Source organism: Eublepharis macularius, chromosome 6 (assembly GCF_028583425.1).
Source record: "Eublepharis macularius isolate TG4126 chromosome 6, MPM_Emac_v1.0, whole genome shotgun sequence".
Taxonomy (NCBI): domain Eukaryota; kingdom Metazoa; phylum Chordata; class Lepidosauria; order Squamata; family Eublepharidae; genus Eublepharis; species Eublepharis macularius.
The window spans coordinates 102,149,468-102,176,711 of NC_072795.1; the positions used below are offsets into that span (position 1 = coordinate 102,149,468).

The 27,244-nt window shown below is 41.3% G+C and overlaps 1 protein-coding gene across 2 annotated transcripts; it reads right to left on the reverse strand.

The window, feature by feature from the left end:
* Positions 1–1,774: 1,774 nt before the first annotated feature.
* NOC3L (NOC3 like DNA replication regulator) lies at positions 1,775–27,156 on the reverse strand. 2 transcript variants are annotated; one of them, XM_054983865.1, is made up of 21 exons: positions 27,068–27,156; positions 25,597–25,804; positions 23,916–24,030; positions 21,990–22,147; positions 21,832–21,891; positions 21,295–21,422; positions 19,965–20,126; positions 17,289–17,382; positions 15,660–15,835; positions 15,327–15,455; positions 14,882–15,013; positions 14,118–14,198; positions 13,550–13,650; positions 12,323–12,395; positions 10,751–10,814; positions 10,156–10,227; positions 9,507–9,688; positions 6,087–6,215; positions 3,674–3,771; positions 3,130–3,214; positions 1,775–2,376 (listed from the first exon to the last, which is right to left on the reverse strand). In XM_054983865.1, exons 1-21 carry the CDS (start codon positions 27,074–27,076, stop codon positions 2,248–2,250), a joined length of 2,385 nt encoding a protein of 794 aa, XP_054839840.1. In that variant the 5' UTR covers positions 27,077–27,156; the 3' UTR covers positions 1,775–2,247. The 2 variants fall into 2 exon arrangements, with proteins under 2 accessions (XP_054839840.1, XP_054839841.1); XM_054983866.1 differs by lacking the exons at positions 25,597–25,804; positions 27,068–27,156 and having other exon boundaries at positions 21,990–23,117; positions 23,916–23,984.
* Positions 27,157–27,244: the final 88 nt, after the last annotated feature.

Below are 27,244 nucleotides of genomic sequence, written 5' to 3' on the forward strand. Positions count from 1 at the left end.
CCACCACTTTTTAATTGCTTTGTAAAGCTGAAGCCTAGGACTATCAATCTGAAGCTATGTGACAGAGAAAGACTTTATCCATTCTTCACTGCAACACTGCCATTTATTTTAAAAATCCACCCACTCTGAACCTTCCAGCCAAGGATCAGGCCTCACAGATCATTGTATAGAAGAGGCTACTATGCATACTACTATATACATCTTCCTACTCATTGGTCACCTTTGCAGGCACAAGGAGACCTAAGTCCCAGTGAGAAAGGCGGACTAGAAATGACATAAATAGCCTCTAAGTCTCCACCATCCCCACTGGTGCTTAGCAGGGGCAAAGCTAATAGGCACAAGGGCAACTGTTCCAGCAACAGCATAAATGGCACATTTTAGAGGGCTATTTATCCTCGTCCTCACAGCAGCCTTAAACATGCAGAAGCCAATGTAAGTAGTCCATCTTTACTGACACTTCTGTGTCTGCTCACACATGAGCATCTTGATAATAACAAAAATGGCTTTGTGCATACCCAAGCTTCCATGTGTAGTAGTAGTGGAGTCAAGTGAAGCGAAGAAGAAATTACACTTTTTGAACTCTTATGTATGTTTTGCTTATTCTCAAGATGCAGCTGTTCAGAGGTCATTTTAGTTCAGGTAATGAAACACATCTTACTACACACTGGACCAAGATTGTGCAGTGTGTTTCAACCAACTGTTATACTGCTATAAGTGAACTTCTCTCTAGTACCGAGTAAGAAAGGATTCCAAAAGGAACCACCATACATTATGGCCCTGTCTTGGTTCATAAGCTCCCTCTGCAGCATTTATAGTATGTGCTGGGCAATAAATGATCTGACTGACTTGTAGTTACTAAATGAGGACAATGAATTCAAAAAAAGAGCAAAAAAAGTAGTAGTAAAGAATTCTTTTGCATATACATTTTTCAGCAATAGTTAAAAAAAATCAAAAGGTACAAGCTTCACACAGTGACACCTTTTTACAGTAAAGTCTAAATTCATTGCATATCCAGTACCCATCCTATATTCTGCAAATTAGTTGCACTGCAGCCCTTGGATAAATGCAGCGGAGTATTTCCAGACTAGGCAGACACTGAGAAGGGAACCTCCTTGGGCAAACTTTTCTATACCCATTAAAAAGCCTGGAGAAAAATTAAGGGTGCCTTACTTTACAGAATAATCACAAGGAACAAGATCTAGGAATGAATCCTTTATCTGTCTCTGTTCCTGTGATGCATCCGAGTAATCGAGTAGTATCATTGACTCACAGTAGACACTACATGCAGTTGTACAAAATTCTTCCCTACTATTGCTTGTTTTTAAGCCCAAAGAGAGAGGTTTATGGAAAAGGGCATATTAGCACTTTGATTTTTTCAGCTGTTTTTTCTATTCCACAACTTCCTTTCATGTTGCTATTCCACCTGTATTGAAAGGTCCCCCACCAGGAAGGATGGTGGTGGTGGCCAACTGGGTACAGTTGTCAGAGAAGAGGGGGTTGCAACCTCATAAGATGGAGGGGGGGGAGCTAGGGTTTTTCATGTAACAACTAGTTTTGTCCTTATGCTGCATACACATCATCATTTCTGTAGATGCTACAGTGAAGAGCAGAAGCAGAGACTTCACCCTTGCTAGTGGCCACTAATCCTAAAAATCACAAGCACAAGGGGAAAAGCAGAGAAGACTTACTGCTAGTTACAGTAATTTCCCTATATCCCACAGAACTCAGTGGAGGAATGAAACAAGAAAGTATATATGAAGTGATGGGACATTACTGTGCATCCTTGTCCTATTTTTAATCAACTGATTAAAACTTGCACTAGACATTCTCAGGATACAAATAAGATACAAAAATATTATTCCAGACTCTTTAAAAGAAGCTATATATTTTACAAGTAAAACAATTTTCGGGTAACCAATTCCGGTTAAAATTAGATGATACTGTACAATATTATACATAAGCTCAGCTGGAAGGTTTTTAAAAATTTTTATAACGTCCCTAAATAATCTGGAATCAGCAATTCATGGTTTCTAAACCCCCAAGAAACAGTCAATTTATTCATTTCGTGTGTTCTGGGAATAGCACAAGCCAATGCCACATCTCCACGTGTCTTCATTGCCCAAAGTCCTGGCATCCATAGTAAAAAAAAAAAACTGAGCGAAAAAACTGAGTCTTTTATGCAGCAGAACACTTTATCTTTCATATATTCTGTTCTTTTTAAATAGGCAGCATAGGCTTGTAACAGGCTTATGAAACAGATGCCTTTAAGTGTTTAGCAAAATCCAGGGTTCCTTGGACAGCAACCTTTTCAAGATCAGCCTGAAACGCTTCTTTCAAGTCTTCATTCAGAAAGCAGTCTCCTTGTAAAATGTCACCCTGAAATTAGTAAGTATAAGCTTCAAGATTTTCATCACACAGAAAATATCTTCCACAAACGTAGTTAATAGCACAGAATTGGTGACAAGGAATCTTTCCCACATTTTGTATAAAGCCATGATTAAGAAATCTCTCCTTGAAGGAAACATACTCTTTTCTGCTTTTCACCTGTCAGATCCTGTCCCTCTCTCAGTCCCCACCCCAATTCACTGGGAGGAAGAGTAGAATCTGCCCCTCACCCTCATGCTAAAATGAAAGGCACTCCGATGTGGTTCTTGCAAGAGCCCACAAAGCACATGAAGAGAAAGGTTCATTCTTTCTTGGAAGAAAGACACACCAAAGCTTACTTGATTAATGTCAAGTTAGGACATGCTTAGAAATAGCAACACTCTCTCACTGCTTCTTAGAGCACCCTCAGCCCAGCACGAGATCCTTCTCTAAAGAAAAGGATCACCCAACCATCCGGTCCTTTGAAGGTTCACAGAAGCTTCACGACCCTCTTCTGCCATTTCTAAACATGTCTCAGTCTGCTGAGCAGGCTACCCTGCCCTTTTATAGGATGTGATGGGGAAACGCGATGGGGCAATGCATCAACCTCTCACCAGGCACAGGGCTGGGTGGCAGAATGTCGCCCAGCCAGAGGAACAGAGAAGGAAATAGTTATGGATGCTGATAACATAATGGCTACAAGGTCTGGTCAGTTTTTTTGGTCCTTTGATTTAACAATTTAACAGAATACTGAGGAAGAGGTACCTTTTTCCGTGGTGAAACTGATGCAATCTGAGGGTTGAAAGTCATTCCTTTCATACTGTAAGCCTCAAAAAGTTCTGTAGGCAACCTACGGGACATGATATAAGAGGATTCATCCATTTGCAGAAATTAATTTGCTCTTTAAACTATTTATAAAAGCGCAAAAGGTGCTAAATTTTAAACTTGTGAGAAGAATGGAGAGCAGACAACTCTTCAGACTGAAGCTAATGAGAGTAGTTTTAAAACATATCAAACTGTTTATTGCGGTGGAAACAACAGTTAAAGAGGAACCTGTAAACAGGGAGATTTCTTTCAATACCTACACACCTTCCTATTTTCCCAACCCTAATAGTCAAATCCAGAGACAAACTAAAACTATGGCACTGACTGAAAAACTGTAGTAAGTTATGCAAATTTCATTTCTTATTTCTCATTGATAGCTACTTCACATGGAAAAAACAACGCAGCATGCTACATCAGTAGGTTGAGATTTTTTTCTTGACAACTATATCCTTTTCAAACACATATCATAACTAATCTCTCCTACCTCCGGCTCAATTCAGGCCCAAGAGCTCCTGATCCTTCGGACGGGGCACCTGCAACAAGATGGGCTGCAAATTTCTGTACAACTGGATGATAGTGTCTCTGAAAAGGTATTGCAGAAAAGGAAGCATAGATTTGAGTATACTGATGATGCTACATTTAGCTATTTACATCTTATCAGCTTAGGTATCCATGATATGCAAGGCAAGTGTAACTAAGCAGTTTTGTACCTTTTCCAAGATGAAACTGAAAAAGTCCCCATTTTATCATTCAGCAAAGCTGTTAATCAACAGTAACAGGACAAACCATAAGCATTACTAGAAAATCTCCAATCTACAAATGAATAATTCTGAAGCAATCCAACTGAACACAGGTTTGCAAAAAGCCCCTCCTCGGATTTCCTGGGGAGAAAAAATGGAGTGGACTCTATACCACCACTTCACTGAGCAAAGTTTATTCATTTATTCATTTATCAACATTGTTATACTCTGCCTTTCCTTTTGGCTCAAGCTTGAAGTCCTTTCTCTTCAGTCAAATAAGCCTTCCTTCAAATTTCCATTGAAAGAAGAGACACTTAAGTTGGAGGAAGTCTACTTAGAAAATGGTTGGATATACCCCATTGTATCCAGGTTCAACAGCAATGTACAGCTTTGTGACAGACAAAACTGGCTCCAGCTTTGCCTCTCCTGAGGGACAGCCAATGGGAGTGGGTGGAATGCTGGGCCAATGAGATTTAGAGTCCATTGGAGGGGAAAGGAGGCTTTTGAGAGACTGAGGAAAGAACGGTTTGAGGTGCTGCTCAGAGAATCAACAGAAAGACAGCTGGCTGTTAATCTGTTCTTTTATACTAAAACCTTCCCTATTTAACCCCAATGTGTGTTTTAGTTTAAAATCTGTTCACTGCTATGTTCCTTCTTATAAATAAAGTTTATTTTTGTTTGGCTTAATCCTAATTGGCCTGAAGTTGTTAGCTGAGGGGAAATAAGATACACACACACACACACAAATGCTCTAGTCACATGGAAATGGTCTAGTGAATTCAATGGTGGCAGTGTATATTGACGGTTCTGAGTTCCCTTTTTCCCAATAGCCCTGGGCTGTAGATGGGTGAGGAGAAGTAAATATAGGGAACTGGCTGCCTGACTAGTGGAGACTATGGAAGAGGAGAGAGGGGACCCTGTGAGAATTTGGGTCAGGGCTTTCTGCTGTAGTGGAGGCTAGACAGGTAGCATGTAGTGGTGGACTCCTGGCCTGGGAAGCCTTAAACCTGTGAAAAGGGAGGTTTGGGGTGAGTGGCAAAGGTTATGTGAAAGGTTTGTGTGTCTGTGTGTGAGGTGGGGACCTACCAACCTCCTGCCATAAACCTCTATAAACAAGCAGGTATATCTTGAAGTACCTTCAAATTGGGTGGCATTTAGAAGCTTAGTTCTAGGCAATCTCATTTTATTTCCAGTTTTGGAGCTTGAAGCTTTAAGACATGAAGGAAGATGGCAGCTGCCATTAACACTGACCTATTAAAACAGAGGAATAATTATAGAAGTGGAAGGTATAGTAAGTCTCTGGTGAGTTGAATGGGTGATGGATGGCTTCCCCAGGAAAATGTTTTTGGCAAGCCCGAACTGAACATTGTTTTAGTTATTCCAGTAGGAAAGGAGAATGGCACTGAGGTGGGGCAGCAGCAGAGGCTGAACCCCCACCCCATAATATCGTCCTAATGGGAATCAGGTCCCCAAAGCACCTGAAAATTGAACTGAAAAAAATCCTGGGAACTCAGCCAACATACCTCCCAACATCTTGGTGCTTTGGCCTTCAGAAACAGAGTACACCTGAAAACTACACCAGGCAGTTGGGGGGTTAACAGCAGCAGTGAAGGTTAAGATCAAAGCTGCCATATAGTAAGTGGAAAAAATAGGGAGAACTCATTTGCAGATTCAAATTTGCAAATGTTTATTACTTTCTGAATAGCCAAAGCACTTAAAAGAGAATAAACATGGCACTATGCAAAACTGGAACATGAAGTAAAACAAAAAACAAAAAATAGCAGCCTCCAAAGACAAGTAAAAAAAATCTACAATACTGGAAAGCTTCTGAAGTTTACAGTAGTACACAATAAACATGGACAAACTCAACATGACAACTGGGAAAAGAAGTAGATTAGTCACTGATTTTAAGCTTTTTACCAAGGGCTACTATTTGCCTTGAAGGGAAAAATATACCTTATGGGCACCCTATTTTTCTCCCTGGTTGTAAAGAGAAGCCCTAGGGAAGAGGAAGCCAATTCAGGTTATAAAAACAGAATGAAGATCTTGAAGATCTTTAGAACTGTGCTAAAGAAAAATATTTTATGAAAACAAAAAGATTTCCTTGGATACCACCACAATATAAAGCACAAAGATTGACGCCAGTGTGAGACTCACCAGCAGAATATGCAATTCCCACAGAGCTGTGTTTTGCGCATTGCAATATTCTGGCTCTTCCAGCTCAGGCAGATAAAGTCCACTCCCTTGAGACTCATTGTCTAGTAGAAGGTCTGCCTTTGGAAAAGTCTTTAATGTGACCATCCAAAGGGGAAAAGGAGAGAAAAAATGTGTTCAATTCACAATTGTTGCAGTATTTTTTAAGGTAACTAAAAATAATGTGGAAAGTCTGAAGCACCTTAATATACATATGTGGCCTGCTGGAACCTGTTAGAATTAAAAGATGTATTTAATACAGAACAAACCCAAATAAACCATACCTTTGTAGTGAGTCTACTGTAAAAAGTCGATCAAGGGCACACCTATCCCAAATAAAACAAAATACTACAATGCTAGGACCATTTTTCTTATCCCATTACAGGGCCCCATGGTGCAGAGCGGGAAGCTGCCGGACTGCAGCCAAGCTCTGCTCACGACCTGCGTTTGATCCTGGCGGAAGCCGTGTCCAGAGAGCCAGCTCAAGGATGACTCAGTCTTTCATCATTCAGAGGTTGGTAACATGACTGGGGAAGGCAATGGCAAACCACCCTGTAACAAAAGTCTGCCAAAGAAAACGTGATGTGACGTCCCCCCATGGGTCAGTAAAGACTTGGTGCTTGCACTACTTTACCTTTTTGCCTACAGGGCTATTTATTCTAATTCTTCTTTTACTCTGAGTTCCACCAATGACCCACCACAAAGAAGCAGTCTGCCATATAAATATCTTAAAATATTCCAGATTCACACAAACTGTAACTTAAAATTAGAATTAAAATACTATTTTATAAACACTGTTTCCAAACACCAGCCAAAACACTGTGCTAAAAACTAAAAACATTAACCTCACCCATCAATTACTAGTTTCAGGAAGGTAAAGGCAGAGCACACAGGCAGACTTCTCGAACAGGCTGAACCTTGTCTAAAAATGCCCAGCTCCTTGTTCCCACCAACCTGACTAAAAACAGAGGTGTGAAGCAGGGCAACTGATAGGCAGAGAGAGACCAAGAGAGCATGCCTTGACTCCTAGTCCTAAGGTAACCACAGATGTCACCATGAAGGGCTTTAGACACCAGGACTTTCAACTGTGCCCACTGCAATACCAGTGAATGCTCCCTCCAACTCACTGCATTACTAATGAAGTGTATTTTAAGTTAATTGAAATATCTGAGTAATTTATAAGAGGCTTCACACACAAAGTACATTATGCTAGTCCAGCCTGGAGTCAACTAAAGCTTGTATCACAAAGGCCAGGCTGGCATTTTCTAGGAGCAGCGATAGCTAGCACCCCAGCCTAAAGGTGGCAGAGGCATCACTCACTGCAGTGGCACCAAGATCAGTGGGTGAACCAGTAAGTACTTCTCTGGCTGTATATTGGTCCTTCAAAGGGAGCACAGCCCCATCCAAATGGAAAGACCCACCAAATCCTAGGTAACATCTCTATTTTGCCTGCTCCTAGATCCCTGGTTCAGAGCCTCCATCATGAAGCAAACAGTGCTCTAGAACAGAAAATGCAGAACCATCCATGTCTTTTTCTTCCGCATCTACAAACCAGAAGGAAAATGCAACAAGTGAAAAATGTTGACCTATCAAGGAGTTTGACAAAATTAAATGGAGTACTAGAATCCAATTAATGCGCTACAAATACGGACTTGGCTCAGTTATGATGCATTTTAAATAAATATTTACAAGTACAGGATAGGGAAAAGATTTATATTAAGTATTATGAAGTCACAAGTGCTGCACAGCTGCTAAGAAGGGATGAGACAATAAAAATAGTTATGAGCTAATAGTACTATATTCTATGTAGAGTGTTTAAAAATGAATCAGTAGGTGTGGTCATGACAATGCTGACTTTATGCAGATATAACAGTGCTATAATCAAGGAGGCTTACATAGAAGGAATATTGTGAACAAAATATTGTTGATTATATGTACTATTCAGGTCATTAATAACAATTCTTTTGTGTTACCTTATATAACATGTGAAAAGACATCATAAAACCCTAGTGGGTGTTATTACCAGCAGTCCTAAATCCTTTGGCAATGTACTGAGAAAAGAATGCACTACCAACAGGGATGGAACAGTTATGGTAAAACCACAATGTTGACTAAATCCATTTCTTTCAAATAACTCTGAAAGGGCACAATTCATATAGGAGCTTCTCATTGCTTCTCCAGTGGCAAGTGGGTATAAAGCAATGTACAACAAGCAGTCCTAGCTTGAGAATCATTTAACTTATATTTCTTGCCCGCCCCTTACATTTTAAATATAGAGAATTCAGTGAAGTACTAATAATAAGTAAAGGACCCAGTGGAGCCCCATAGGCCTATAATCCACCCCCAGCTTCAACTTCTGGGATCTACCTCCAAGGTAAGAGCATAAAACAATGTCTCCAACTCTGTCAGGTGATTCATGATACCACAACAGTTGCATCAACAACTGCTGAGAGATCCAGGAGAATTCAGACACACACACACACCCCACCCCTGGGGTCTCATGCCTGATGCGGGCATGACAACGAGGGTAGTTTTTAGACCCAAATCATGCCAGAATCCAAACTGAAGGCTGAAGACAATCAGGTTCATCCAGAAGTCTCTGGAGTGGATGTAACACCTGAGTTATGCAGAACTTTTTCCATTATGAATAATAGTAAATGGTTAATTCACAGTGTCAATGAAATGACACTTTTATTACAAAATTAAATGTTTTGACCAATTCAGGTATTGACCCTCATCACTAAACTTTTCTTCACAGTCAAAATACGTATGGAATGAAAAGGCATTACAGTCTGCTGTAGCGATATCATTGAAAGAGTTGGGTCAAGCAGGTTCTGGAAAGTGGGCATACAAATTCTCTAAAGAAAACTGCACAAGGGTACAACAGGAAAGCATACTTCAACTCCAGGCCTTACTCTCTTTACAAAGCTTCCATAACACATACCAGTGTAGGCCTTTCTACACCTTGCCCCAAATTTCTTGGGTACAGCAAATGTCCTTTAGGTTTATGCTCTGTAAAACTGAATTCCATCATAAAGAAGGGGAAGGGTATGAGCAATGTCGCCCATAGCAGAAGGGAAAACTGAAAGAACTGGGTGGGAAGGAGGGGGAGAAGGTTACAAGACCCAATCTACTTCTACCTGTTTCTGGCATGAATGAAAAAGGGGCTGAGCCTGAGAACGACCTGGAACAACAAGGCAATAGAAACAAACCAGAAATTTGAGGGAGGGGGGGAATAACACTTTAATTTGTACAATAATAATATATGAATTTCAACAGTGTACACCTGAGCAACATTCATTTCAGTTCCCTGTACAGCTGGCCTCATAAGGACAGCTGTCCTCATAAGGACATATGTACTAACCATCTTTTAAAAGAACTTACATGCATTAATGTTCTATTGGTTGCCAAGAGACTGATGCTGGAGTTTGGAAGGACATGGAGCGCTAGTGTGGAGAGGCGCTTTATGAAAGCAAGCGCCCTCTGCTGGGACACCTGCTTCCTGCGCTTGGTAAGCATCATATCCAAACACTGTAGTACTATTGCAACATCTTCATTGGTTGTTCCTGAAAAACAGAACACTAACAAATCAAAAGCCACGCTGCAAAAGTGAGAACAAAAGGTAGCAGAAAGACTGAAGGCATCCACTGTTTCTCTTATAGTTCCGTTATACATACTAGGCAATTCTGGTTTGAATCAATAATAATAGTATTTTTTCACAAATAGGAAACACTGCAGAGTTCCATGAAAGATTTCCATGGAAGATTAGTGCAAGTTCTTCTCTCTGCTAAAGACCCAGAGTAGCACACTTTACACTCTACTAATACCCATGCCAGCACTTTCAAACGGACTTTCCGCAGAAGTATAAAACGCCCATCGTGAGTTTTTTTCTCCAAAAAGAGCCAACTACAAAGAAAACAGCTTTATGCAGCAACAGCACCTCAGTTCTCCATATCATATATGAAAATACCCTTGGCATGTAGATAAATTATAAACCTCTTCCATGATCAACAAATCTGAAATAAGGAATTACCTGCATGCAGCTTAAACAGTATCTTGTACAGGTGCGTGTAGAATTTCAAAGGGTCGATATTAAGAACATCACCTATTCAGAATATTATACCAATTAAAGTTGATTTCCATAACTGACAGTATTGTTAAGCATTTTATACTTCCCCAAGCCATAAGAAATCCAGGAGGGTTTCAGAGTTTACCTTCCACTGGATATGAGCATGATGGAGACTTGCAGTGCAGTGCAGTATATTTACAAATATACAAGCAATGTTTATTGGAGGCAAGTAGATTTCTATGAGAAAAGGCAGTAAAGCCTTGCCAATCCTCAGATTGCCCAAACAGACAGGAGGGGCACATGCAGTTTTCAGTTAAGTGGCAAATACTTAGCCATCCACATTAGAAAACTTTGTTGTTGCTTTATAACTATCTTCCCTCTACAATCTTATGGGTGTCACATTCCCAAGGCTGTACGTAAGATTCCAGGATATTAAAGCTCATTACATCTTTGATGATCCATAAAGTTTATCAGGCAGAACTACAGTGACAGGCTCATACAAGCCAAGCAAGGAGGCTAAACTCATAAAAATCAAACCTCATTTTATAAAGAGACCTACCTTGACCAGACAAAATGTGAAAAGTAGAAAGAACACAGTGCAGGCTCTCTCTGTGGCTGAGCACCTGTACATATCAAGACAAAAAAAATCACTAAAACACAGTTCAAGATTCACTTACTGTGACCCCCTGAAACATCCCCACCCAACAAAAACCTCCCTATCCAAGTTTGAGGGCTTCCCAGAGAGTAAAGAGCAGTCAAAACATGCCATCTGTCTGGCCTCTAATCTTTCAGGTAGGGAGTCCTGAACCAATTCCTCACCAGGTCCCTCCTCTCCTATTCCTAGAGGATCCAGCAGACAGACAGTAGGGGTGTGCAGCATGGAAAAGGTTTGGTTTTCCCGCTTTGGATTTACCCAAAGCGGGGAAAACGATCTGGAATAACCTGGATCGGAATAACCGGTTCAGGTTTCGGAAATTGCTTCAGTATGCTTCGAAATGATTCGGAGCATACCAAAGAGAGATTCCCACCTCCCACCTGAGCTCCCCTTCCCCCAACCCCACTTACCTTGAAGGCCAGAGCAGGCCTTCTGCTGCTGCTGCCGCAGCCCACAGGGCGGCGGGGAAGGCTGCAGCCAGCATCTGCGCCGCCAGTGCCGCTGCTTCAGCCTCTGCGGCAGCCAGCAAAACAGCAGCAAATGCCACCGCCACCACCCATACCACCGCAGAGCCCGAAGTGGCGACCAACAGGGCTGCAGAAAACGCTGCCACTGCTGCCTGTGCTGCCACAGAGGCAGCCGGCAAGGCAGCAGCAAGCCCGTTGCCCACGCCACCGCAGAGGCCAAAGCGGCAGCCGGCAGCGAATGCCGGCATCGCCGCCACCCGCGCCACTACTAGAAGACTGCCCCAGGTAAGTGGGGCGTTGGTGCAAGGGCAGGAGGCCGAGCACCCTTTAAGGCCCCAAATCTTCCTGAAGCAATCCAAATTGCTTCGGGAAGCTTTCATTCGGTATTTCCGAATCAGGGCCATCATACTAGCCCCGATTCGGAAATAACGAATCTTTCCAAATCGGGCCCGGTTCAGGGTTTTTCCCCCCGAACCAGGAACCCGAAGCACAAACCCCTAACAGACAGTCCCCTATGTCCACTTCCTATCACCCAGCTACAGCCGTGGGCAATTGGGGAAAGGGAACTCAGTGTTAACTTCTCCTATTATGCTGCCACCATTTAGATTAAATATATGGCCCACTGCGCATGACTAGAGTGTTTTTAGTTTTGTGTGTTTTTATTTTCCCTCAGGCAACAACTTCAAGCCAGCCAGAGTTAAACCACCGACAAACAAACAAAAAATTATTTACAAGCTAGAACACTGGAGTGTATTATTTTAAAATTCAATATACTGTTGTTAAACAGGGAATGATTACTATGTATCAGAACAGGTATTAGCAGCCAGCTATATTTCTGCTTCCTTTCTTCATAGCTTCCAAAACCTCCTCCCAGTAACCACTTTTCCAAACTGACTTTCAATTGCCACTCAGCATTCCACCAGCTCTCACTAGCTGCCTCTCTGGGACAGGCACAGCTGGAACTAGTCCTGTCCATCACACTTACCTTATCAAGCAGAAATAAACTTACCTCAGACATGATAAGAGAGTTCAAAACAAGCAAAAGGTCATCAAAAAATTCCAAGTTTATTAAGTGAGCAAACCTAAAATCAAGATATAGAATCTGTGACTTTACAGAAAATCTTCCCAGTCATACTCAAATAATTTAAACTTTAGTAATATTTTTAAGTGTTAAAATTTGCATAAGACATTAGTTTGCAAATTTATCTCGTCAGATGCCACCACCACAAAGAACAGCATTCTATGCCAGTAATCAGTTTGAAAGCAAAATAAGGTTTGACTAGCATACTAGCAATGAGTACACACACAGACACACACACATGATATTTTACCAAAGTATCTGTTCATGTTTATTAATTGGTTTTCAAGTATACCCAATTTTATACAAGTATAAAAAGAGACCAGAGAGATGAAAATAAGTTGAGAAGTTATATTCCTATATAAGTAACTTTAAGCTAAACAGCTAGAAATGAACATCGTAACAGAAAAAACACAAATGGGCAGATGTCACCTAGGATCTTATTGGGTAGGATCCAAATAACTGTGAATGGTGCACTGGTCATAGTATGGATCTTTTCTACCTCCCCTTCAAAAAAGGCATTCCTGGGGGAAAAGGAAACCTTGGAGACAGCGGGGGATGCAGTCAGGAAGGCTGGAGTGAGAAACAGGTAGAAGAAATCGCCCCACCTTGTCCTGTACAAGCAGAAAAACCCCTCTGCTTGCACAATGGACAACTGGATTCCCATAACTTTTTCCAGAATGTTGAAATTTATTTTTGTATACACTTTCAGCTTGCAATGTAACACAGGGTCTCTTGTAACATGTTAGTTTTGATAATAAAGCAATAATCAAATCTTTTTAAACCAACTAAAGTAAGTGGAATTTCAAGGGAGGGGGTTTCCCCCATGATCAAAAGTAGATTTTAACAGTGAGTAAAGTTCTAAATCTAATTCATCATGTAGATCTTACAAATCCCAACAAGATTCATTTTAAGTTAGGTGAAAATATATATTTTGTCATTTTCTTAAATGATTCCTTTTCAAAGTTTTTTTTCTGTTCAAACAAATATTGTTATTTTTCTGTCTTTTTTAAAAAATGGTTTTGGCTATTTATATTAAAGGGATTTAAATATTCTATAAATAAAATATTGTTTCTCCCATGATCAATGTATAATTTTCCTATGCATATGATGCGTCATGTTAGTAAATTTGAAAGAATTATAACTCAAAATTCTTACTTTGCAAGACCTTCCAGCACAGCAGGCAAGAGCGGAGACTTCTGTGCTTTTTTTAGTATTCGGAAGTACGTTAAAAATACAATATTCAAGATTTCTGTGTGCTGCAGTGGAAAGTACAAAGAAATGAACACATGAAATATCCAAGGCTTTAAACAACCTTCTTTTCATGCATAATACATTTTGAAGCCTTTAACTCAAAGACCTTTTTTGTGATGTCTTGGCAGTTCAGCTATTTCTAGTTACTAGCTTACAGCATTATGAATAATATCAATGACTCTGTGCCCAGAATTCTTTATCTGTTGCTGCACGATTTATACATTCCAGCACTCATCAACAGAACAAAAGATTTTAAAAATATAAGCTATAAATATGCACTTCTAAAACAAGAACTTCTGCTTTCACACATGTATCCTTTGCATACTCTATGAACAGAAATGTTTAATTCTTGATCAGCCTCCAAGAAACCACCTTGAGCACAGCCTTCAGTTTGTCAGGTTCTGCCATCAGTTCACTTACACGTGACACAATATCCAATATAACACCACAGTCAGAGGCAAAGAGTGATTACCAGTTTCAGTTTTTTCTCTGTACTTTCGGAGGCTTCTACTTCTAAGAGTTCTCGTTCCAGTTTCTCTTCTGCTTTCTTCCACTGAAAATACACACACGCTTTAATATGGTAAAAAATACTCTGGCAAGACAGATTTTTTAGACACAGATGATGGGAAAGGCACTCTTATCTACTGCTTTTTGATAAAAGAAGAATGACTGGTTCAACTAAACATTCAATTCCAACTGCACAAAGATGAAAGAAAACTAGGGGAAAAAATCAAGAGAACTGCTCAGATTTGGGGCTCCTTTCTGATCTGATTGCAAAATAGAGCTAGGGGTTGGCTTGTGAGAGTAAATCTCCAATTTGCCAAGATGCCTACATTCAACCATCATAGTAAAATGGAGCATGATCAAACCAAATGCATTTGATTGACCTCTGTGCATGAGAAGTGGGAAGGGAAATGAGAGCACAGAAACACAGTGAACAAGCTGTATATATTTATGCTTAACATTGACAAATCTTTCACCAGCTAATGGATCTGCTTCATACACATCCACAACATGATTAACAGCTGAGACACATAATAGGCATCTAAAGAACTGCATTAGGTATACCCTAGTATACCTAAGTATACTTAGGGTATACTAATACTAAGAATTAGTAAACAGCCCAAAGTCCCTGTGGGAACAGAATAGTACTTCTTTTGATACTAGCAGTGTAAGAACCACCAAATAACCTAACAAAACTCCTGGGACGTTCACACAGAATAACACAAACGACACCTTTCTTTGCATCCTTGACAAGTTTCTCCTTTTTTCTTTATAGGACATGAATCTCTTTTTCGGTGCAATGTCTTCTGCATCTTTTTTAACTTCTACTTCCTTAATTCTCAGATGAAGAAGCGTCATTAATACCTAGAGAGAACCCATAAGTATTTATTTCCCAAAATTAATTAACTGTACAACTCTTCCAATAAGAAAGCAAAAAACACAACTTGAGCTAAATGTGCTATCGCACAACCATATCCAGAAGGCATAGCTGATATCTTTCTGATAACAAGAGGCAGAAGTTACATTCCTGGCCTAAATGAAGCATTTGCTTACAAATGTAGGTCCTTCAAAAGAAAACAGCGAATACTTAAAAGTTCAATTTTAAGTTTCTTCCCAGTTTTGAAACACCTCCCACCCCCAAATCTTTGCACTACCCTAGTCCAACTTAGAAAATTACCTCAGGTCTAACATCATAATTCTGACTTTTCACAAGTCCAGAAATTACTTTCACAACTCCAATTGAGGCTAAACCGAGCTTATCTTGCTTGAAGAGGTTCTTGATTGCATCACAACACATTTCAGAAATCTGAGAAATCAATAGTTTCACGTTTAGGGCTTTTGATTTTACAAAAAAAAAAAAAAAAGCAATTTCTTTCCATAATAAAATGTATTAAGTGCTGGGCACACATTTTTTAGCTTGTCAAAGGATGCTTTGGAATGAGAAGTGACTAGTTTCAGCATCAAAAGGGCAGCAGCCACTGCTGTCAAAGCCAATATGGGATTTACCTACCTGTTTTGAAGCATCATTCATGAGTGGAACAATCAGTACGATGATGTTATTGTGGAAGTTGAAGTGGGGCAGGGACACCAGGAGCTCACACAGGCACTTCACAGCGATCTCTGCAAGGCCTTTGTACGCCTTCAAGGAAATCACATTGCTTTTCTTCAGCTTCCTTTGTTTCCAGTCTGAATGAAACAATGTGCAAAATTATAGTATTTCCCCACCCCACCCCAGCGTCACTAATTACTAATAATTTGGTCCATAAAAATAACTACATATCTCAAAAGAGAGTTATGATTCACACACACAATCAAAGGTCCCCCCACCCCCCTTTTTGGCTCACTGCAGCCTTTTCCTTCTGACATCACCACCTGGGGATACTGACAAATATACCGTTTTTCTTTTCATCCATCTTCAGGATGCGCACTCACTTCACATAATCACTTTCTGGAACACTTACGACAATAAGAAAGCTACACCTGGATGGAATGCTCCGTATATTTGAAACACAGAAACTGAAGATACAGGCAACTATCAAAGGACACGTCTTACACTATTAATGAAGAGAGGCTGTAGAGGACAGTATTTTTACATCGAGTGCGCACACAACATTTCACTTAATTTATATAGCCTTTCAAATGACAAGAACTTGATTAAGCCTCATTTGTGAAAATAGCTTTAACTTTACTTAAAATTTCATTGTGCTCTGGAGTAAGATCGCAAGAATGACATCCTCACCCCCAAATAAGGAAATGTTTCCATGGAAGCCAGCTTCATTCTGAGTAATCTCAGATATTCCTGCCATGGGTTTTCTTTTTACCTGTGTTTGCTGTTTTCTTAGGAAAGGATTGTTCAGCCTTCTAGAGGCATGGGGAAAAAATGAAACTGCCGTTCTGGGACAGATTATTGGGACATCAACTATTAGAGAAAATTATTATTGATAGAAATACCAATAATCTAAGTCAAAGGTTTACATCAATCTCAAATTGGAGACTAGAACCCAAGGGTCTTCTGTGTGCTGTGAGTTAGGGCCATGCTCCGCAATACAATTATTAACAAAAGAAATGTATATGTAAATCACATACACTCTGCTGGCTTCAACTTCCCTTCAACTATGTACACCATGTGTACCGCTGGGGAACAGATGAGCTTGCATTTGTCAATTAGTAAATGGTATGTACATCACACATACCATTCAGAAGCTACATGCAGTAAAGGCAGGCAACATCTGATTTACTGCACAGTGCAATCTGATTTGAATAGGTTTGCCTATAAGAGACCTATGTGTTGGGATTCTGCTTCAACGCAGGATGGGGTGTAACCACTGGGTTCCTTTCAAGCCATATACAATCAAAAGGTAGAGTTTGAAGAAGCTACAAAGCCATGTTTGTGCTGCAGCAAAAGGAAAGAGCATTATTGATGCAAACATAGAATGTAAGTGACCTCAGAACCTTAAAGAATCCCAAAGACAGCTACAAACCACAGAGCTGTGCAAAAGCATATGCATTTTGCATTGATTGTTATGATTAAACCAATACTTACACAAGTGGCTCTACTGAAACTCTAAGAACAATCCACTTTGGGTTGTCTGTTCCTGTAAGGAACCGTATCACCCCACCCTCTAACCAAGGGATGTACCTTTCACAGATTGCTCCAGATTTTCTAAGTAAAACTTGTACTGGCTCACAAGGCCTTCCTCGAATTCTCTTAACTTTTGTGTTTCTTTTTTAACCTGTGAACAAGAGAGTTTGGGAAATACTTTACCATAAATCTATTTCATGACAGAGAATTTTAAGATTTCATGTTATTCTCTGAACTTCAGGCATTAAAGTCTTCTTTTTAAAAATAAGCAAGATGTCCAAATGGCATCTTTTCCTCCATATGAAAAGACTGCAGAATTCCCCACATAAAAACATTTACTAAAAAGTTTCTGACAAGAACATATAAACAAAAACCAGAAGTCATTCATTATCTTTTTAGGTACAGATGCCTCCAAAACTTGAGCTTCCAGGGTTTGCAATGCAGGCTACAGCAGCTCACAATGCTGACCTTCCATACAAAGGTGAGCACTACAACTCCCGTTTCTTCTCTGCCTTGAGCTACATCCAATCCAGAGAGACCATCCTCCTCACTCAACCTGTGGTAACTGAGGTTGACAGATGTGGCCAGCAGACAGGGGGGGCTCTCTCCCACTCATCTCCCCAGTACTCTAAATGTAGTTTAGACAGCACTCGAGGAACACCAAGGGGAGCCCAACATTATAGAGACTAGCTGTAGTCACCAGGAGATCTGGGAAAGAACTGAGGGGAATTACTTCCAAGTCATTCCAAGATTAGAAATGGCCTCGGCAACAGTTCACTGATTTACTAATATTTCTGCATATATTTCAACTTTCCTGAAACTGTCTAAATTAGTTTCAAAGGCAGGAGTTCATCTCTAATTTTAGGGGCCTCTTGTGAAAGTTCTCAGTTAATGAGACACCAGTTTATTTACCTATTTCCTCTTTGATTCTTAGGTATTTCTACTGCAGAGCTTCAAAGACAAATGGCTAAAACACAGAGCAAGTGGTATTTTGCTGTTCTCAGGTTTTAGTTCCCTTTTATTTTGGTTCTCACCAGGGGTGTGCACCAGAAAAAAATTCGAGTTTCCTGCTTCGGTTTATCCGAAGCGGAAAAATCTTCGTAAACACCCGAAACTCTAAGCAGCAAGCCGCTTCGGATTTGGGTATTTAAATCACTTTGGTATGCTCCGTAAAGATTCGGAGCATACCAAAGTGAGGGGAGAAACTTACCGCCCCCCCAACACCCACCCACTCCACTTACCTGGCCCTGGAAAGGGGTATTTAAACCCCCGCCAACAGCTGCTTGGTGGGGATTACCCTGCCAAACAGCTGATCCTGGGGTTTAAATGCCCCTTACCTTGCCGCTGCACAGAGGCAGGGAGAGGGAAATTTAAACCCTGGCAGACTGCACTCAGCCGCTTGTCAGGGAAACCCCTGACAAGAGGCTGATTTGGGGGTAAAATGCCCCTCTCCCTGCTGTTGCGCAGCTGCAGGGAGAAGGGCATTTCACCCCGTCAGTCTGCACTCAGGGAAACCCCTGACAAATGGCTGATTCAGGGGTGAAATGTCCCTCTCCCTGCCGCTGCGCAGTGGCAGGGAGAAGGGCATTTCACCCCAGCAGGCTGCACTCAGCCACTTGTCAGGGAAACCCCAGACAAGCAGCTGATTCGGGGATTTAAGTGTCCGTCTTTGTGCCACTGCACAGCAGCAGGGAGAGGGAATGTAAACCCTGGCAGGCTGCACTCAGCCATTTGTCAGGGAAACCCCTGATAAGCAGCTGATTCAGGGGTGAAATGCCCCTCTCTCTACCACTGTGCAGCAGCAGGGAGAACAGCATTTCACCCCGGCAGGCTGCACTCAGCCGCTTGTCAGGGAACCCCCTGACAAACAGCTGATTGGTTGTTTAAATGTCCCTCTCCCTCCCACTGCACAGCAGCATGGAGAGGGATATTTCAACCCCTTGACCCAAAGCTACACAAATAGCTTCGGGAATCTTTGATTCGGAGTTTCTGAAATGTCCCAGTACGCTGGGGCTGTTTCAGAAATCCTGAATCTTTGCGAATCGGGTCCGATTCAGGTATTTTTCCCGAATTGGAAACCTGAAGCGCACACCCCTCGTTCTCACCTCTTACATTATTTTAGGTTTTGCCATAAAACTCAAGATTCTTTTTTACAAGGCTATTATATCACAGCTTAATTCATGCTGAAAAGAACAGGATGCTGCCTCCAAAGTATTTCAACCCCACAGAGAGAATCGTGAAAATAGCAAGCACTAAGAAAAACCAATGCTCATATATACATTTTTTATTTTTTTACTTATTTAGAAAATGATTTAAATGATAATTTAAAGATATATATACTTATGTACACAGGCTGCCTCTCAAGTCTGAACACACAGAAAGCATAAATAAGTAAAAAAATATAAAATGTATATATGAGCGTTGGTTTTTCTTAGTTAGTTTTCACGAACTCCTCTAGTGCTTCCAAAGTATTTCAGGCAGCATCTGGAGAAAGTGAATAAGTTTCCAACATGTTTGCTGTTTGGTTACCAAAATTACAAATGTTATCTTTGCAATCATATACATTTACTGAGAAATCATGGGCTATAGTGAAAAGCCTCCAATGTATGGACTGAAATAATTTCATAAACATATGATGATCCATTTTTTTCTCCATTCAAAATGTGAGTAGATCAACCCACCCAATGTTATACTGAGCCACTGTCAAAAATATTTACATTTCTATAATCTCACCTTTGTGTTTTTTTCAGTCTCAGTTAAAGGTCTGATTTTGTAAGATGGCACAATATCTTTGAATATCTCCATCAGCGAAATCATCACCAGTTTCCGCACAATCACAGCCACATTGGGATCCTGTTCCATCAACATTGAACGTAGCTCCTTCAGCTTCTTTATCTGCTTGGGGACAACATACTCATGAAATTCACACTGGCAAATACAGGTACCAAGCAAAATTTAGATATGCATTGTTACTATAAGGAAGGGGTAACAACAATTGCTACCAATGCTACCTAAGAACAACACATGCACAGAGAATCCAGAGAGAGAACCAACTTTGGGATGCTGTACAAATATTTAAGCATCTTTGTGTTGATACATAATTTTAAAATATTTAGATTCCACCTCTGCACCAATCTGTAACTGAGGCAGCTTACAGCATATTAAACAAAACCAGGGCTTTTTTTCAGCTGGAACGCGGTAGAACGGCGTTCCGGAACCTGTTGAAAATGGTTACATGGCTGGTGGCCCCGCCCCCTGATCTCCAGACAGAGGGGAGTTTAGATTGTTTAGATAGATCTAAACTCCCCTCTGTCTGGAGATCAGGGGGCGGGGCCACCAGCCATGTGACCATTTTCTCCGAGGGCAACCCACTGACTTCCACTACCTCTTTTCCCAGAAAAAAAGCCCTGAACAAAACCATTAAAACCCCTAAGATAACATCCAAAAAGCAAGCACAACTCAATACAGATCAGACTGAAATAAGAAATCACAAATACAATAAAAAATATCAGATTGAGAACATGAAATCAGAAGTATGAACGACTGCTTCCAAAACTTGAAAAGCATCCCAGAACTGTGCATCAGCTCCTTAAGTGGAAGTACCACCACCTAGATCAGGTAGACTCCAAAAACTTCAATAAACGGCATACATTTAACTAACTGCATAAAACAACTGAAATATCACCCAACACTAAAATGGAGTCTAAGAAAAGGAAATCCCCACTCCCAATTCAGAAGCAATGTTCTGGCAATCACACTAACAGTGAAATCCTAAGCAGAGTTACTCCAGTCTAAGCTCATGAATTCCAGTGGGTTTAGGCTGGAGTAGCTCTGCTTAGGATTTCACTGTAAGTTTGTGAGGGGCAAGGCACAGGTAGCAGCACATATGCCTTTTCCAGAGAGAACCATGACAGCCACATCATACAATCCAATGATTTCTACTTCCTGTAATAACGGCGACATGTGCAATTGTGTGGGCTCTGACAGGTAAGAAAACATTTCAACATGGAGTTCATTATTTTTTTTAGCTTGCTGATTTCAGGGCAGATTGAACATGACCTACGTGATTTTCTGGATCAGCCAGGACAGCAGAGGACAAAGCAGCTATGTGCAACTTCTTCTCCTGCAGCGTCTGTCTCCTATGAACTAAGAGCTCTTCAGCAGTGAGCATGGGTGAGGGTTCTTCAATAGCTGGTGAAGAAAAATAAAAGCAGAATTAAAAGTTTCCTACTAGTCAGCTTTTTAATGCTTGCATGTATGTAGACTTGTAAAATTTTGGGGCATGTGTTCATGGCATTTCCATTAGGAACTGACAAGAGCAGATATTTGGATGGGAATGTTTTGCTGGTATCCCGATGAACCTTTTTTCAAAGTCTGTAATTGTAACATCTGGAAATAGTTTAAGAGTAATTCATTCCTTGACAGATTTCTAAGTTTTACTTATTGTCTCAGTAATTCAATGAAGGAACAACTTCAAAATATTTCTAGATAAATTAAACAATTTAAATCCAATTGTTCTGGAAAAAAGTTAAATCATCTGAAGGAAAATCAAATAAATGCTACAACTGTACAAATGACTTTTTAAAAATAAGACTATTACCTTGTGCCACTACTGCTGCTTCTTCTACTTCACTCTCTTCTTCTTCCTCCTCCTCTTCAACTGTAGGGGGAAAAGGTTCTTTAAAATTCACCTCCACCAATACCCCGGTCTTAAAAGTGACAGCTTGGTTGGCACTGACAATCCCAATTGGGCCTCACCTTGCTTTTCCATGGTCTGGGGAATAAGTCCATGTTTGTCTTTGATAGGAAGTAGATGAATAAGTTCCTTTTCAGGCTCAGTCTGCATGCGCCTAGGCATCTTCTCATATTTCTCAATCACACTCTCGTTCTTCCGTTTCTTAGCATGAACAGGTTCACTAAATGGGTAAAGACTCATGAATTTATCAGAATTTATTACACTAACAAATGCACAAACAATTCCCTGATCAGTCTATGCAGACACATTTATATGGAAAACATCCCCCCCATCCCCAATAGGGTTGTCAGATCCCCTTCCCCTCCCAGAGGGAGGGTGGGAACCCATTACTTACCTTCCTAGTGCTCCTGGGATCATCCAGGAAGTGACATCACCGTGCAAGGATGAGGAGTGCGTGCTTCAGAGTGGGCTGATTTGGGTCCCAAACAGGCCCAATTCGGCCATTTGGGGCCCAAATCAGGCCACAATGAAGCATGTGCGCACTCTCAGGGCAGCGCAATGATGTCAGCAACATCGTTGCACCAGCCCTGGGAGTGCACCCTGGAGGCCCGTTCCCTGCCTTTCTCCCCAGCCAGGTAAGCAATGGCAGGGGGTGAAAGGTGGGAGCGGGGAATCCTCCGCCCCCACCGGGGGAATGGGATCCCTACTCACCAATTTGTCATTGCTTTAGAATGCCTCTATTGAACTTTCAAAAAATAAAAATTGGTGAGTCACCAGTCACTGAAAACCTTTCCGGATGCTGTGGTTTGCCGTCATTAAAACTATCCAGATGATGCTTTCTAATAAAGAATTGCCATTACAATTACTGTCAGCCCAAGTTACCACTGAAAGCTTTCCCCCAGCCGCTGTGAATGTACCAGTGTCATTATCTTGGGCCTGTAGGCCTCAAGGAAGCCTGAGGCTGGAGTAAATTTCCAATAGCCCTTACTGTCAATTCCCCTGCAGGCCTACATTTCCCAAGATCCATCCCCACGTTTAAGATTGAACTAAGCAAAAAGGGAGGGAAACAGGAGGCCAACTGGAACCAAGGAGGCTGGACCATGAGAAATGTTCTTCTCCCAGGAGCTGTGAAGCAGAGAAGCAGCTACCAGCAGGAGTGGATCCCTCATCCAGGGATGGTGGGTTGTACCCTGGAAGAGCCAGGTATTGGGAACAGTTAGTTAGCCACGTTAAGAAACTTTGTTTTCTTGCCAGCAATTTTATGTTTATTTTGCCTGTTTATTGAAAAATACCATTAAATTTGTCGCTCATAAGTGTCCCCACTACCCCCATCTTGTTAAATAAAAACAGTTTGTTTTACTCTGCCAGGGTTCTCACGTCTTTAGCTCATCTAGTCATCTGGCAACATCCTCCTCAATAAGGGGGCGCTGCTTGGAAGGGTGGAGGAGTGGGAGTACTCTGGGCCCTCCCTAACTGAACTCCCAAAGCAGAGAGGTGGCAGCCAGCATAAGGCCATTGCCTAATCGAAGGCTGAAAGGGGCAGGAGGGAAAGGGGTGTCTGTGAGATAATAGGGCTCCTGGGAGGGGACACCTTTACTGGGCAGGCCCCCACAATACTCCCTGGCTCCATGACAACCTGTTTAAATTTCTGACCCTACTTCTTCTCCTTTGCTTTTGGAGTCTGTGCATCCACCCTTTGCAGCACCTGAGCATACATTTCTATCAATTTTTAAAATAAACTGTTATTCCTTGACAGCAAGGGCAACTGCCATCAAGGGATAATAAAATACTAAGAGAAAATACTGCTAACTCCACAAGAAAAGACCATCTGTGAAAACATCGGAGATCCAGCCAGAAACTTCAGCCATACATCTTTGGAATGCTGAACAGCTTTAAAGTTTGTTTACATCAATGCATACTAAATGAATCTCCACAAACAAGGAAATTGTTATGTACTGCTGAAACTGTTTCAAAACTCCTTTGCCTACCTGGATGACAAGTCTCTTGTTATAAAAGATGCTTTCTGAGCCAGCTCCTCCATTAGTTTCAGATCATCTTCATCCATCATATCAAGAGGAAGGGCTGCTTCTTCCTCCTCTGTTTCTGCAGAGGCAAATGTAAACAGAGTAACTACAGACACGGGAAAAAAAATATATATATGCTACACTGTGATTAAGTCAGACTAAAAGATCTTTCTTTTTTGCCATTTGGTTTCATGGATGAAGGGGAGGGAGAATTCAACTATGCACAGTTAATGAAAGTAGTATTTATAATTCTATTCTCTTTTTTTTTACCATTACACTCCTCTAATAGTAATATAGCCAACTCCTTCAGTCTAAATTCTCCATCCACAAATGGAGGAGAAAAGATATTAAAACCACTGCTATTCTTCTTTTAAAAAACATGAATGATGTGAAAGGGGGAGAAGACTGAGTCTGCAAAGAGTGGACTTGCACAAACCTAAAACAGACTTGCTTTTTCTTTCACACTATCAGCTGGCCTGGAGAAATCCAACAAGAGGCTTCTCCAAACTGCCTTCACATTCAGTTTCTGGGCAACTTTCATCATTTTCAAGGCTGATAGTTTAAGTAACAGTGAAGGCACCTCTAGCCAGTAACACCTGCACAGTAACATTCTAAGTAGCACTTAAAATCATAATAGCTCCCCCCAAAGGTAGCAACAAAAAATCTTTGCATTCTGTTTCAGTGAAGTTACTTGAAGCAGAAGCACGAAGGCTGAAGAGTAGACCTCCCGAGCAAAACTGTGCAGCTGTTCATAATCATCCTGAAAACTCTGTATGAAATCTTGCTATAAACACTGTATTTTTTTAACCAGTGATGTGATTGAAATAATTGGTTAAAAAGATAGACTGAAGTTAACTACATCTACCTCATGCCTGGTAGCTGGGGTTAGATACCAGCCATTAGTCACAACAGCCAAATAAACCATCCTTGTTCAGAATCAATGTAATTACAAATATCGAGGACAGAACAGTACTGAAAGCCAGCGTGGTGTAGCAAAGTGCCAGACTAGGATCTAGGAGACCCAGGTTCAAATCCCCACTCCACCAAGGAGACTCACTGGGTGACCTGGGCCAGTCACACACACACAACCTAACCTAGCACACTTCTTGGGCCCAGAATGGATCCCAGTGCATTTCACAGTGCAATTTTCGATGGTAATATACTTATTCGTTTTTTTAAAAAATGATATACCATCTCTACAGAGATCAACTTACTGCCAGGAGTGCATTTGACTCTTTGACAGCAATATTCATTATTACTGGCATTTCTTCCTTTAACTGCAGAGCAAAATTTTTATTATCAATGTCAAATCTCCTCATAAATTCAAGCCTCAAAACATTTAGAAGGTTCAAAGGGAGAGAGAAATCACTGATATGCTGGATATGGAACTTAGGATGGCTACCAACTGATACACTACAGAACACTACATCAATCTTCATGCAAGCTTCTTGATGCACGTTTCATTTACGGATGTATTTATGGTCTGCCCTACACTAAAGGCTTTACACTATACTGTTTCACAACATGAAAAGCACACATCCTGTGAATATCCCTAGGTCTATTACTTTATTCCTATATACATGAATAATTGTAAAGGAAAAGGAGCCATTGCATCTCATACTCTGTTCTCTTCTTGAAAACTCACCCAGATGCCTTTTCTTATAATCCTCCAGAGGCTTTGGTGTCTTTGCTGCAGCATCTCTGACAGCTTGTCTGAGCTTCTTTTGTTCTTTTCGGTATTTCTTAGCAGTACTCTGCTGCTTATATTGTTTGTTTTTTAATTTGTTTTCAAGTTTTACTTTACTTGTTTTCAACAATTTGCGGAAGCTTGGGACCCGTTTGGCATGTCTTCTCTAGAAACAAAGAAGGTTAGTTGACCTTTGTGGGACAAATATGACTTTAAAATCAAGGAATGTCCAAAGAGAAGAGCTGTTCTTAAACTGAAGAATTCACCAATTAGGCAGCACTATTAAACTGGTATCATACACAGATGCAGAATTAGGACTGGTGGCCACACACTTCTGGTGACAGACTTCATCAAAACACAAGTTTTAGTTTTAACAACCAGTGCTGTTAACAGTTATGAATGAGAACAGGGAAGAGCTGTCAGTAAAACTAATATTTTGGAACAAGATAATGAATGTTTGAAGGAAAAAACACACACTGACATTGAAGCAATATTTAAACCCCCTATCTAAAGTATCCATATTTATTCTACCTGGTTACCTTATATGATGGAACAATTTTCTCTATGAAAGTTTAAGTTTCTACAAGCATTTCCTCAGTAATCACATTATAGCCATTTCTGTGTTGGGGGTGGTGGTAGTGTTTACCTTCCTCACTACCCCACCACCCTTTTGCAATGCTTTATTTTTGACAGATTTTATATTCAAGTTAATTGCTGCAAGTCACATTAAGGGCATGTTCTTATAGAAAAGCAAGAAACGTTCTTTGTTCCCGCTCCTTACTAAGAAGGCACCCGGGCCTCTCCCCTGCACCGCAGAGTCCACTTTATGAGGCTTTTAAGGCAAGACATGAGCAGAAGCGGTTTGCCCTGGTGCTCCTCTGCAGTCTTCCTTGGAGGTCCCCCATTCAAGTCCTGATCCTGCCTGGCTTCCAACCGCTGGACGGCTACTCTGGGCTGCTACCTCGACTAGGGTTGCCAGCTCCAAGTTGGGAAATTCCTGGAGATCTGGGGTTTGTGTGTGTGTGTGTGCAACCTGTAGATGGTGGGATTTGGGGAGGGAAAAGACCTTGGCATGGCATAATTCTATAGAGTCCACCCCCCAAAGTAGCCATTTTCTCCAGGTGAACTGATCTGTGGCCTGGAGAATTCCAGGAGATCTCCAGCCACTACCAGCTGGCAGCCCTAACCTCCACCGTGGCACAATTCACGTAATTCCACACTCCTCCCACCTCAAATACTTTTTAAATATAAGCCAAGCCTCGCAGAAAACATTTATTCCCCGCTCTCCTTTATTTTGAACAACCCCTTTCACACCGCACCGCATGTCCAGACACAAATCCTGAAAGGGGACACCGACTCATGGTCGCGTTACGAATCCCCGCACAAACACACCCGCGGGCTTTCCTCCCCCAGAGCTCCCGAGCCTCACCGGCTTCATAGCGCCTGCTGTGCCGGCAGGATAGGCAGCGACGTACTCTGGGGAGCGCAGCACACCTCAAGCACACGAGGCGGCGGAACTCCCTTCTCCGCGCAGGAAAGGCCGGGAAAGCGGCACATACAAAGCCTCTTCACCCACAGCGCCCTCTGCTGGAGTGGAGGCAGCGGC

Bases quoted from the DNA above. Each gene is read 5' to 3' on its own strand.
- NOC3L (XM_054983865.1), bottom strand. The intron at 20,127-21,294 runs GTAGGTCATGTT...GTCCCCAAGCAG, and splicing joins TGGCTGATCCAGAAAATCAC to ATAAAGAAGCTGAAGGAGCT. The intron at 17,383-19,964 runs GTGAGATTATAG...TCTTGTTCACAG, and splicing joins AGACTGAAAAAAACACAAAG to GTTAAAAAAGAAACACAAAA.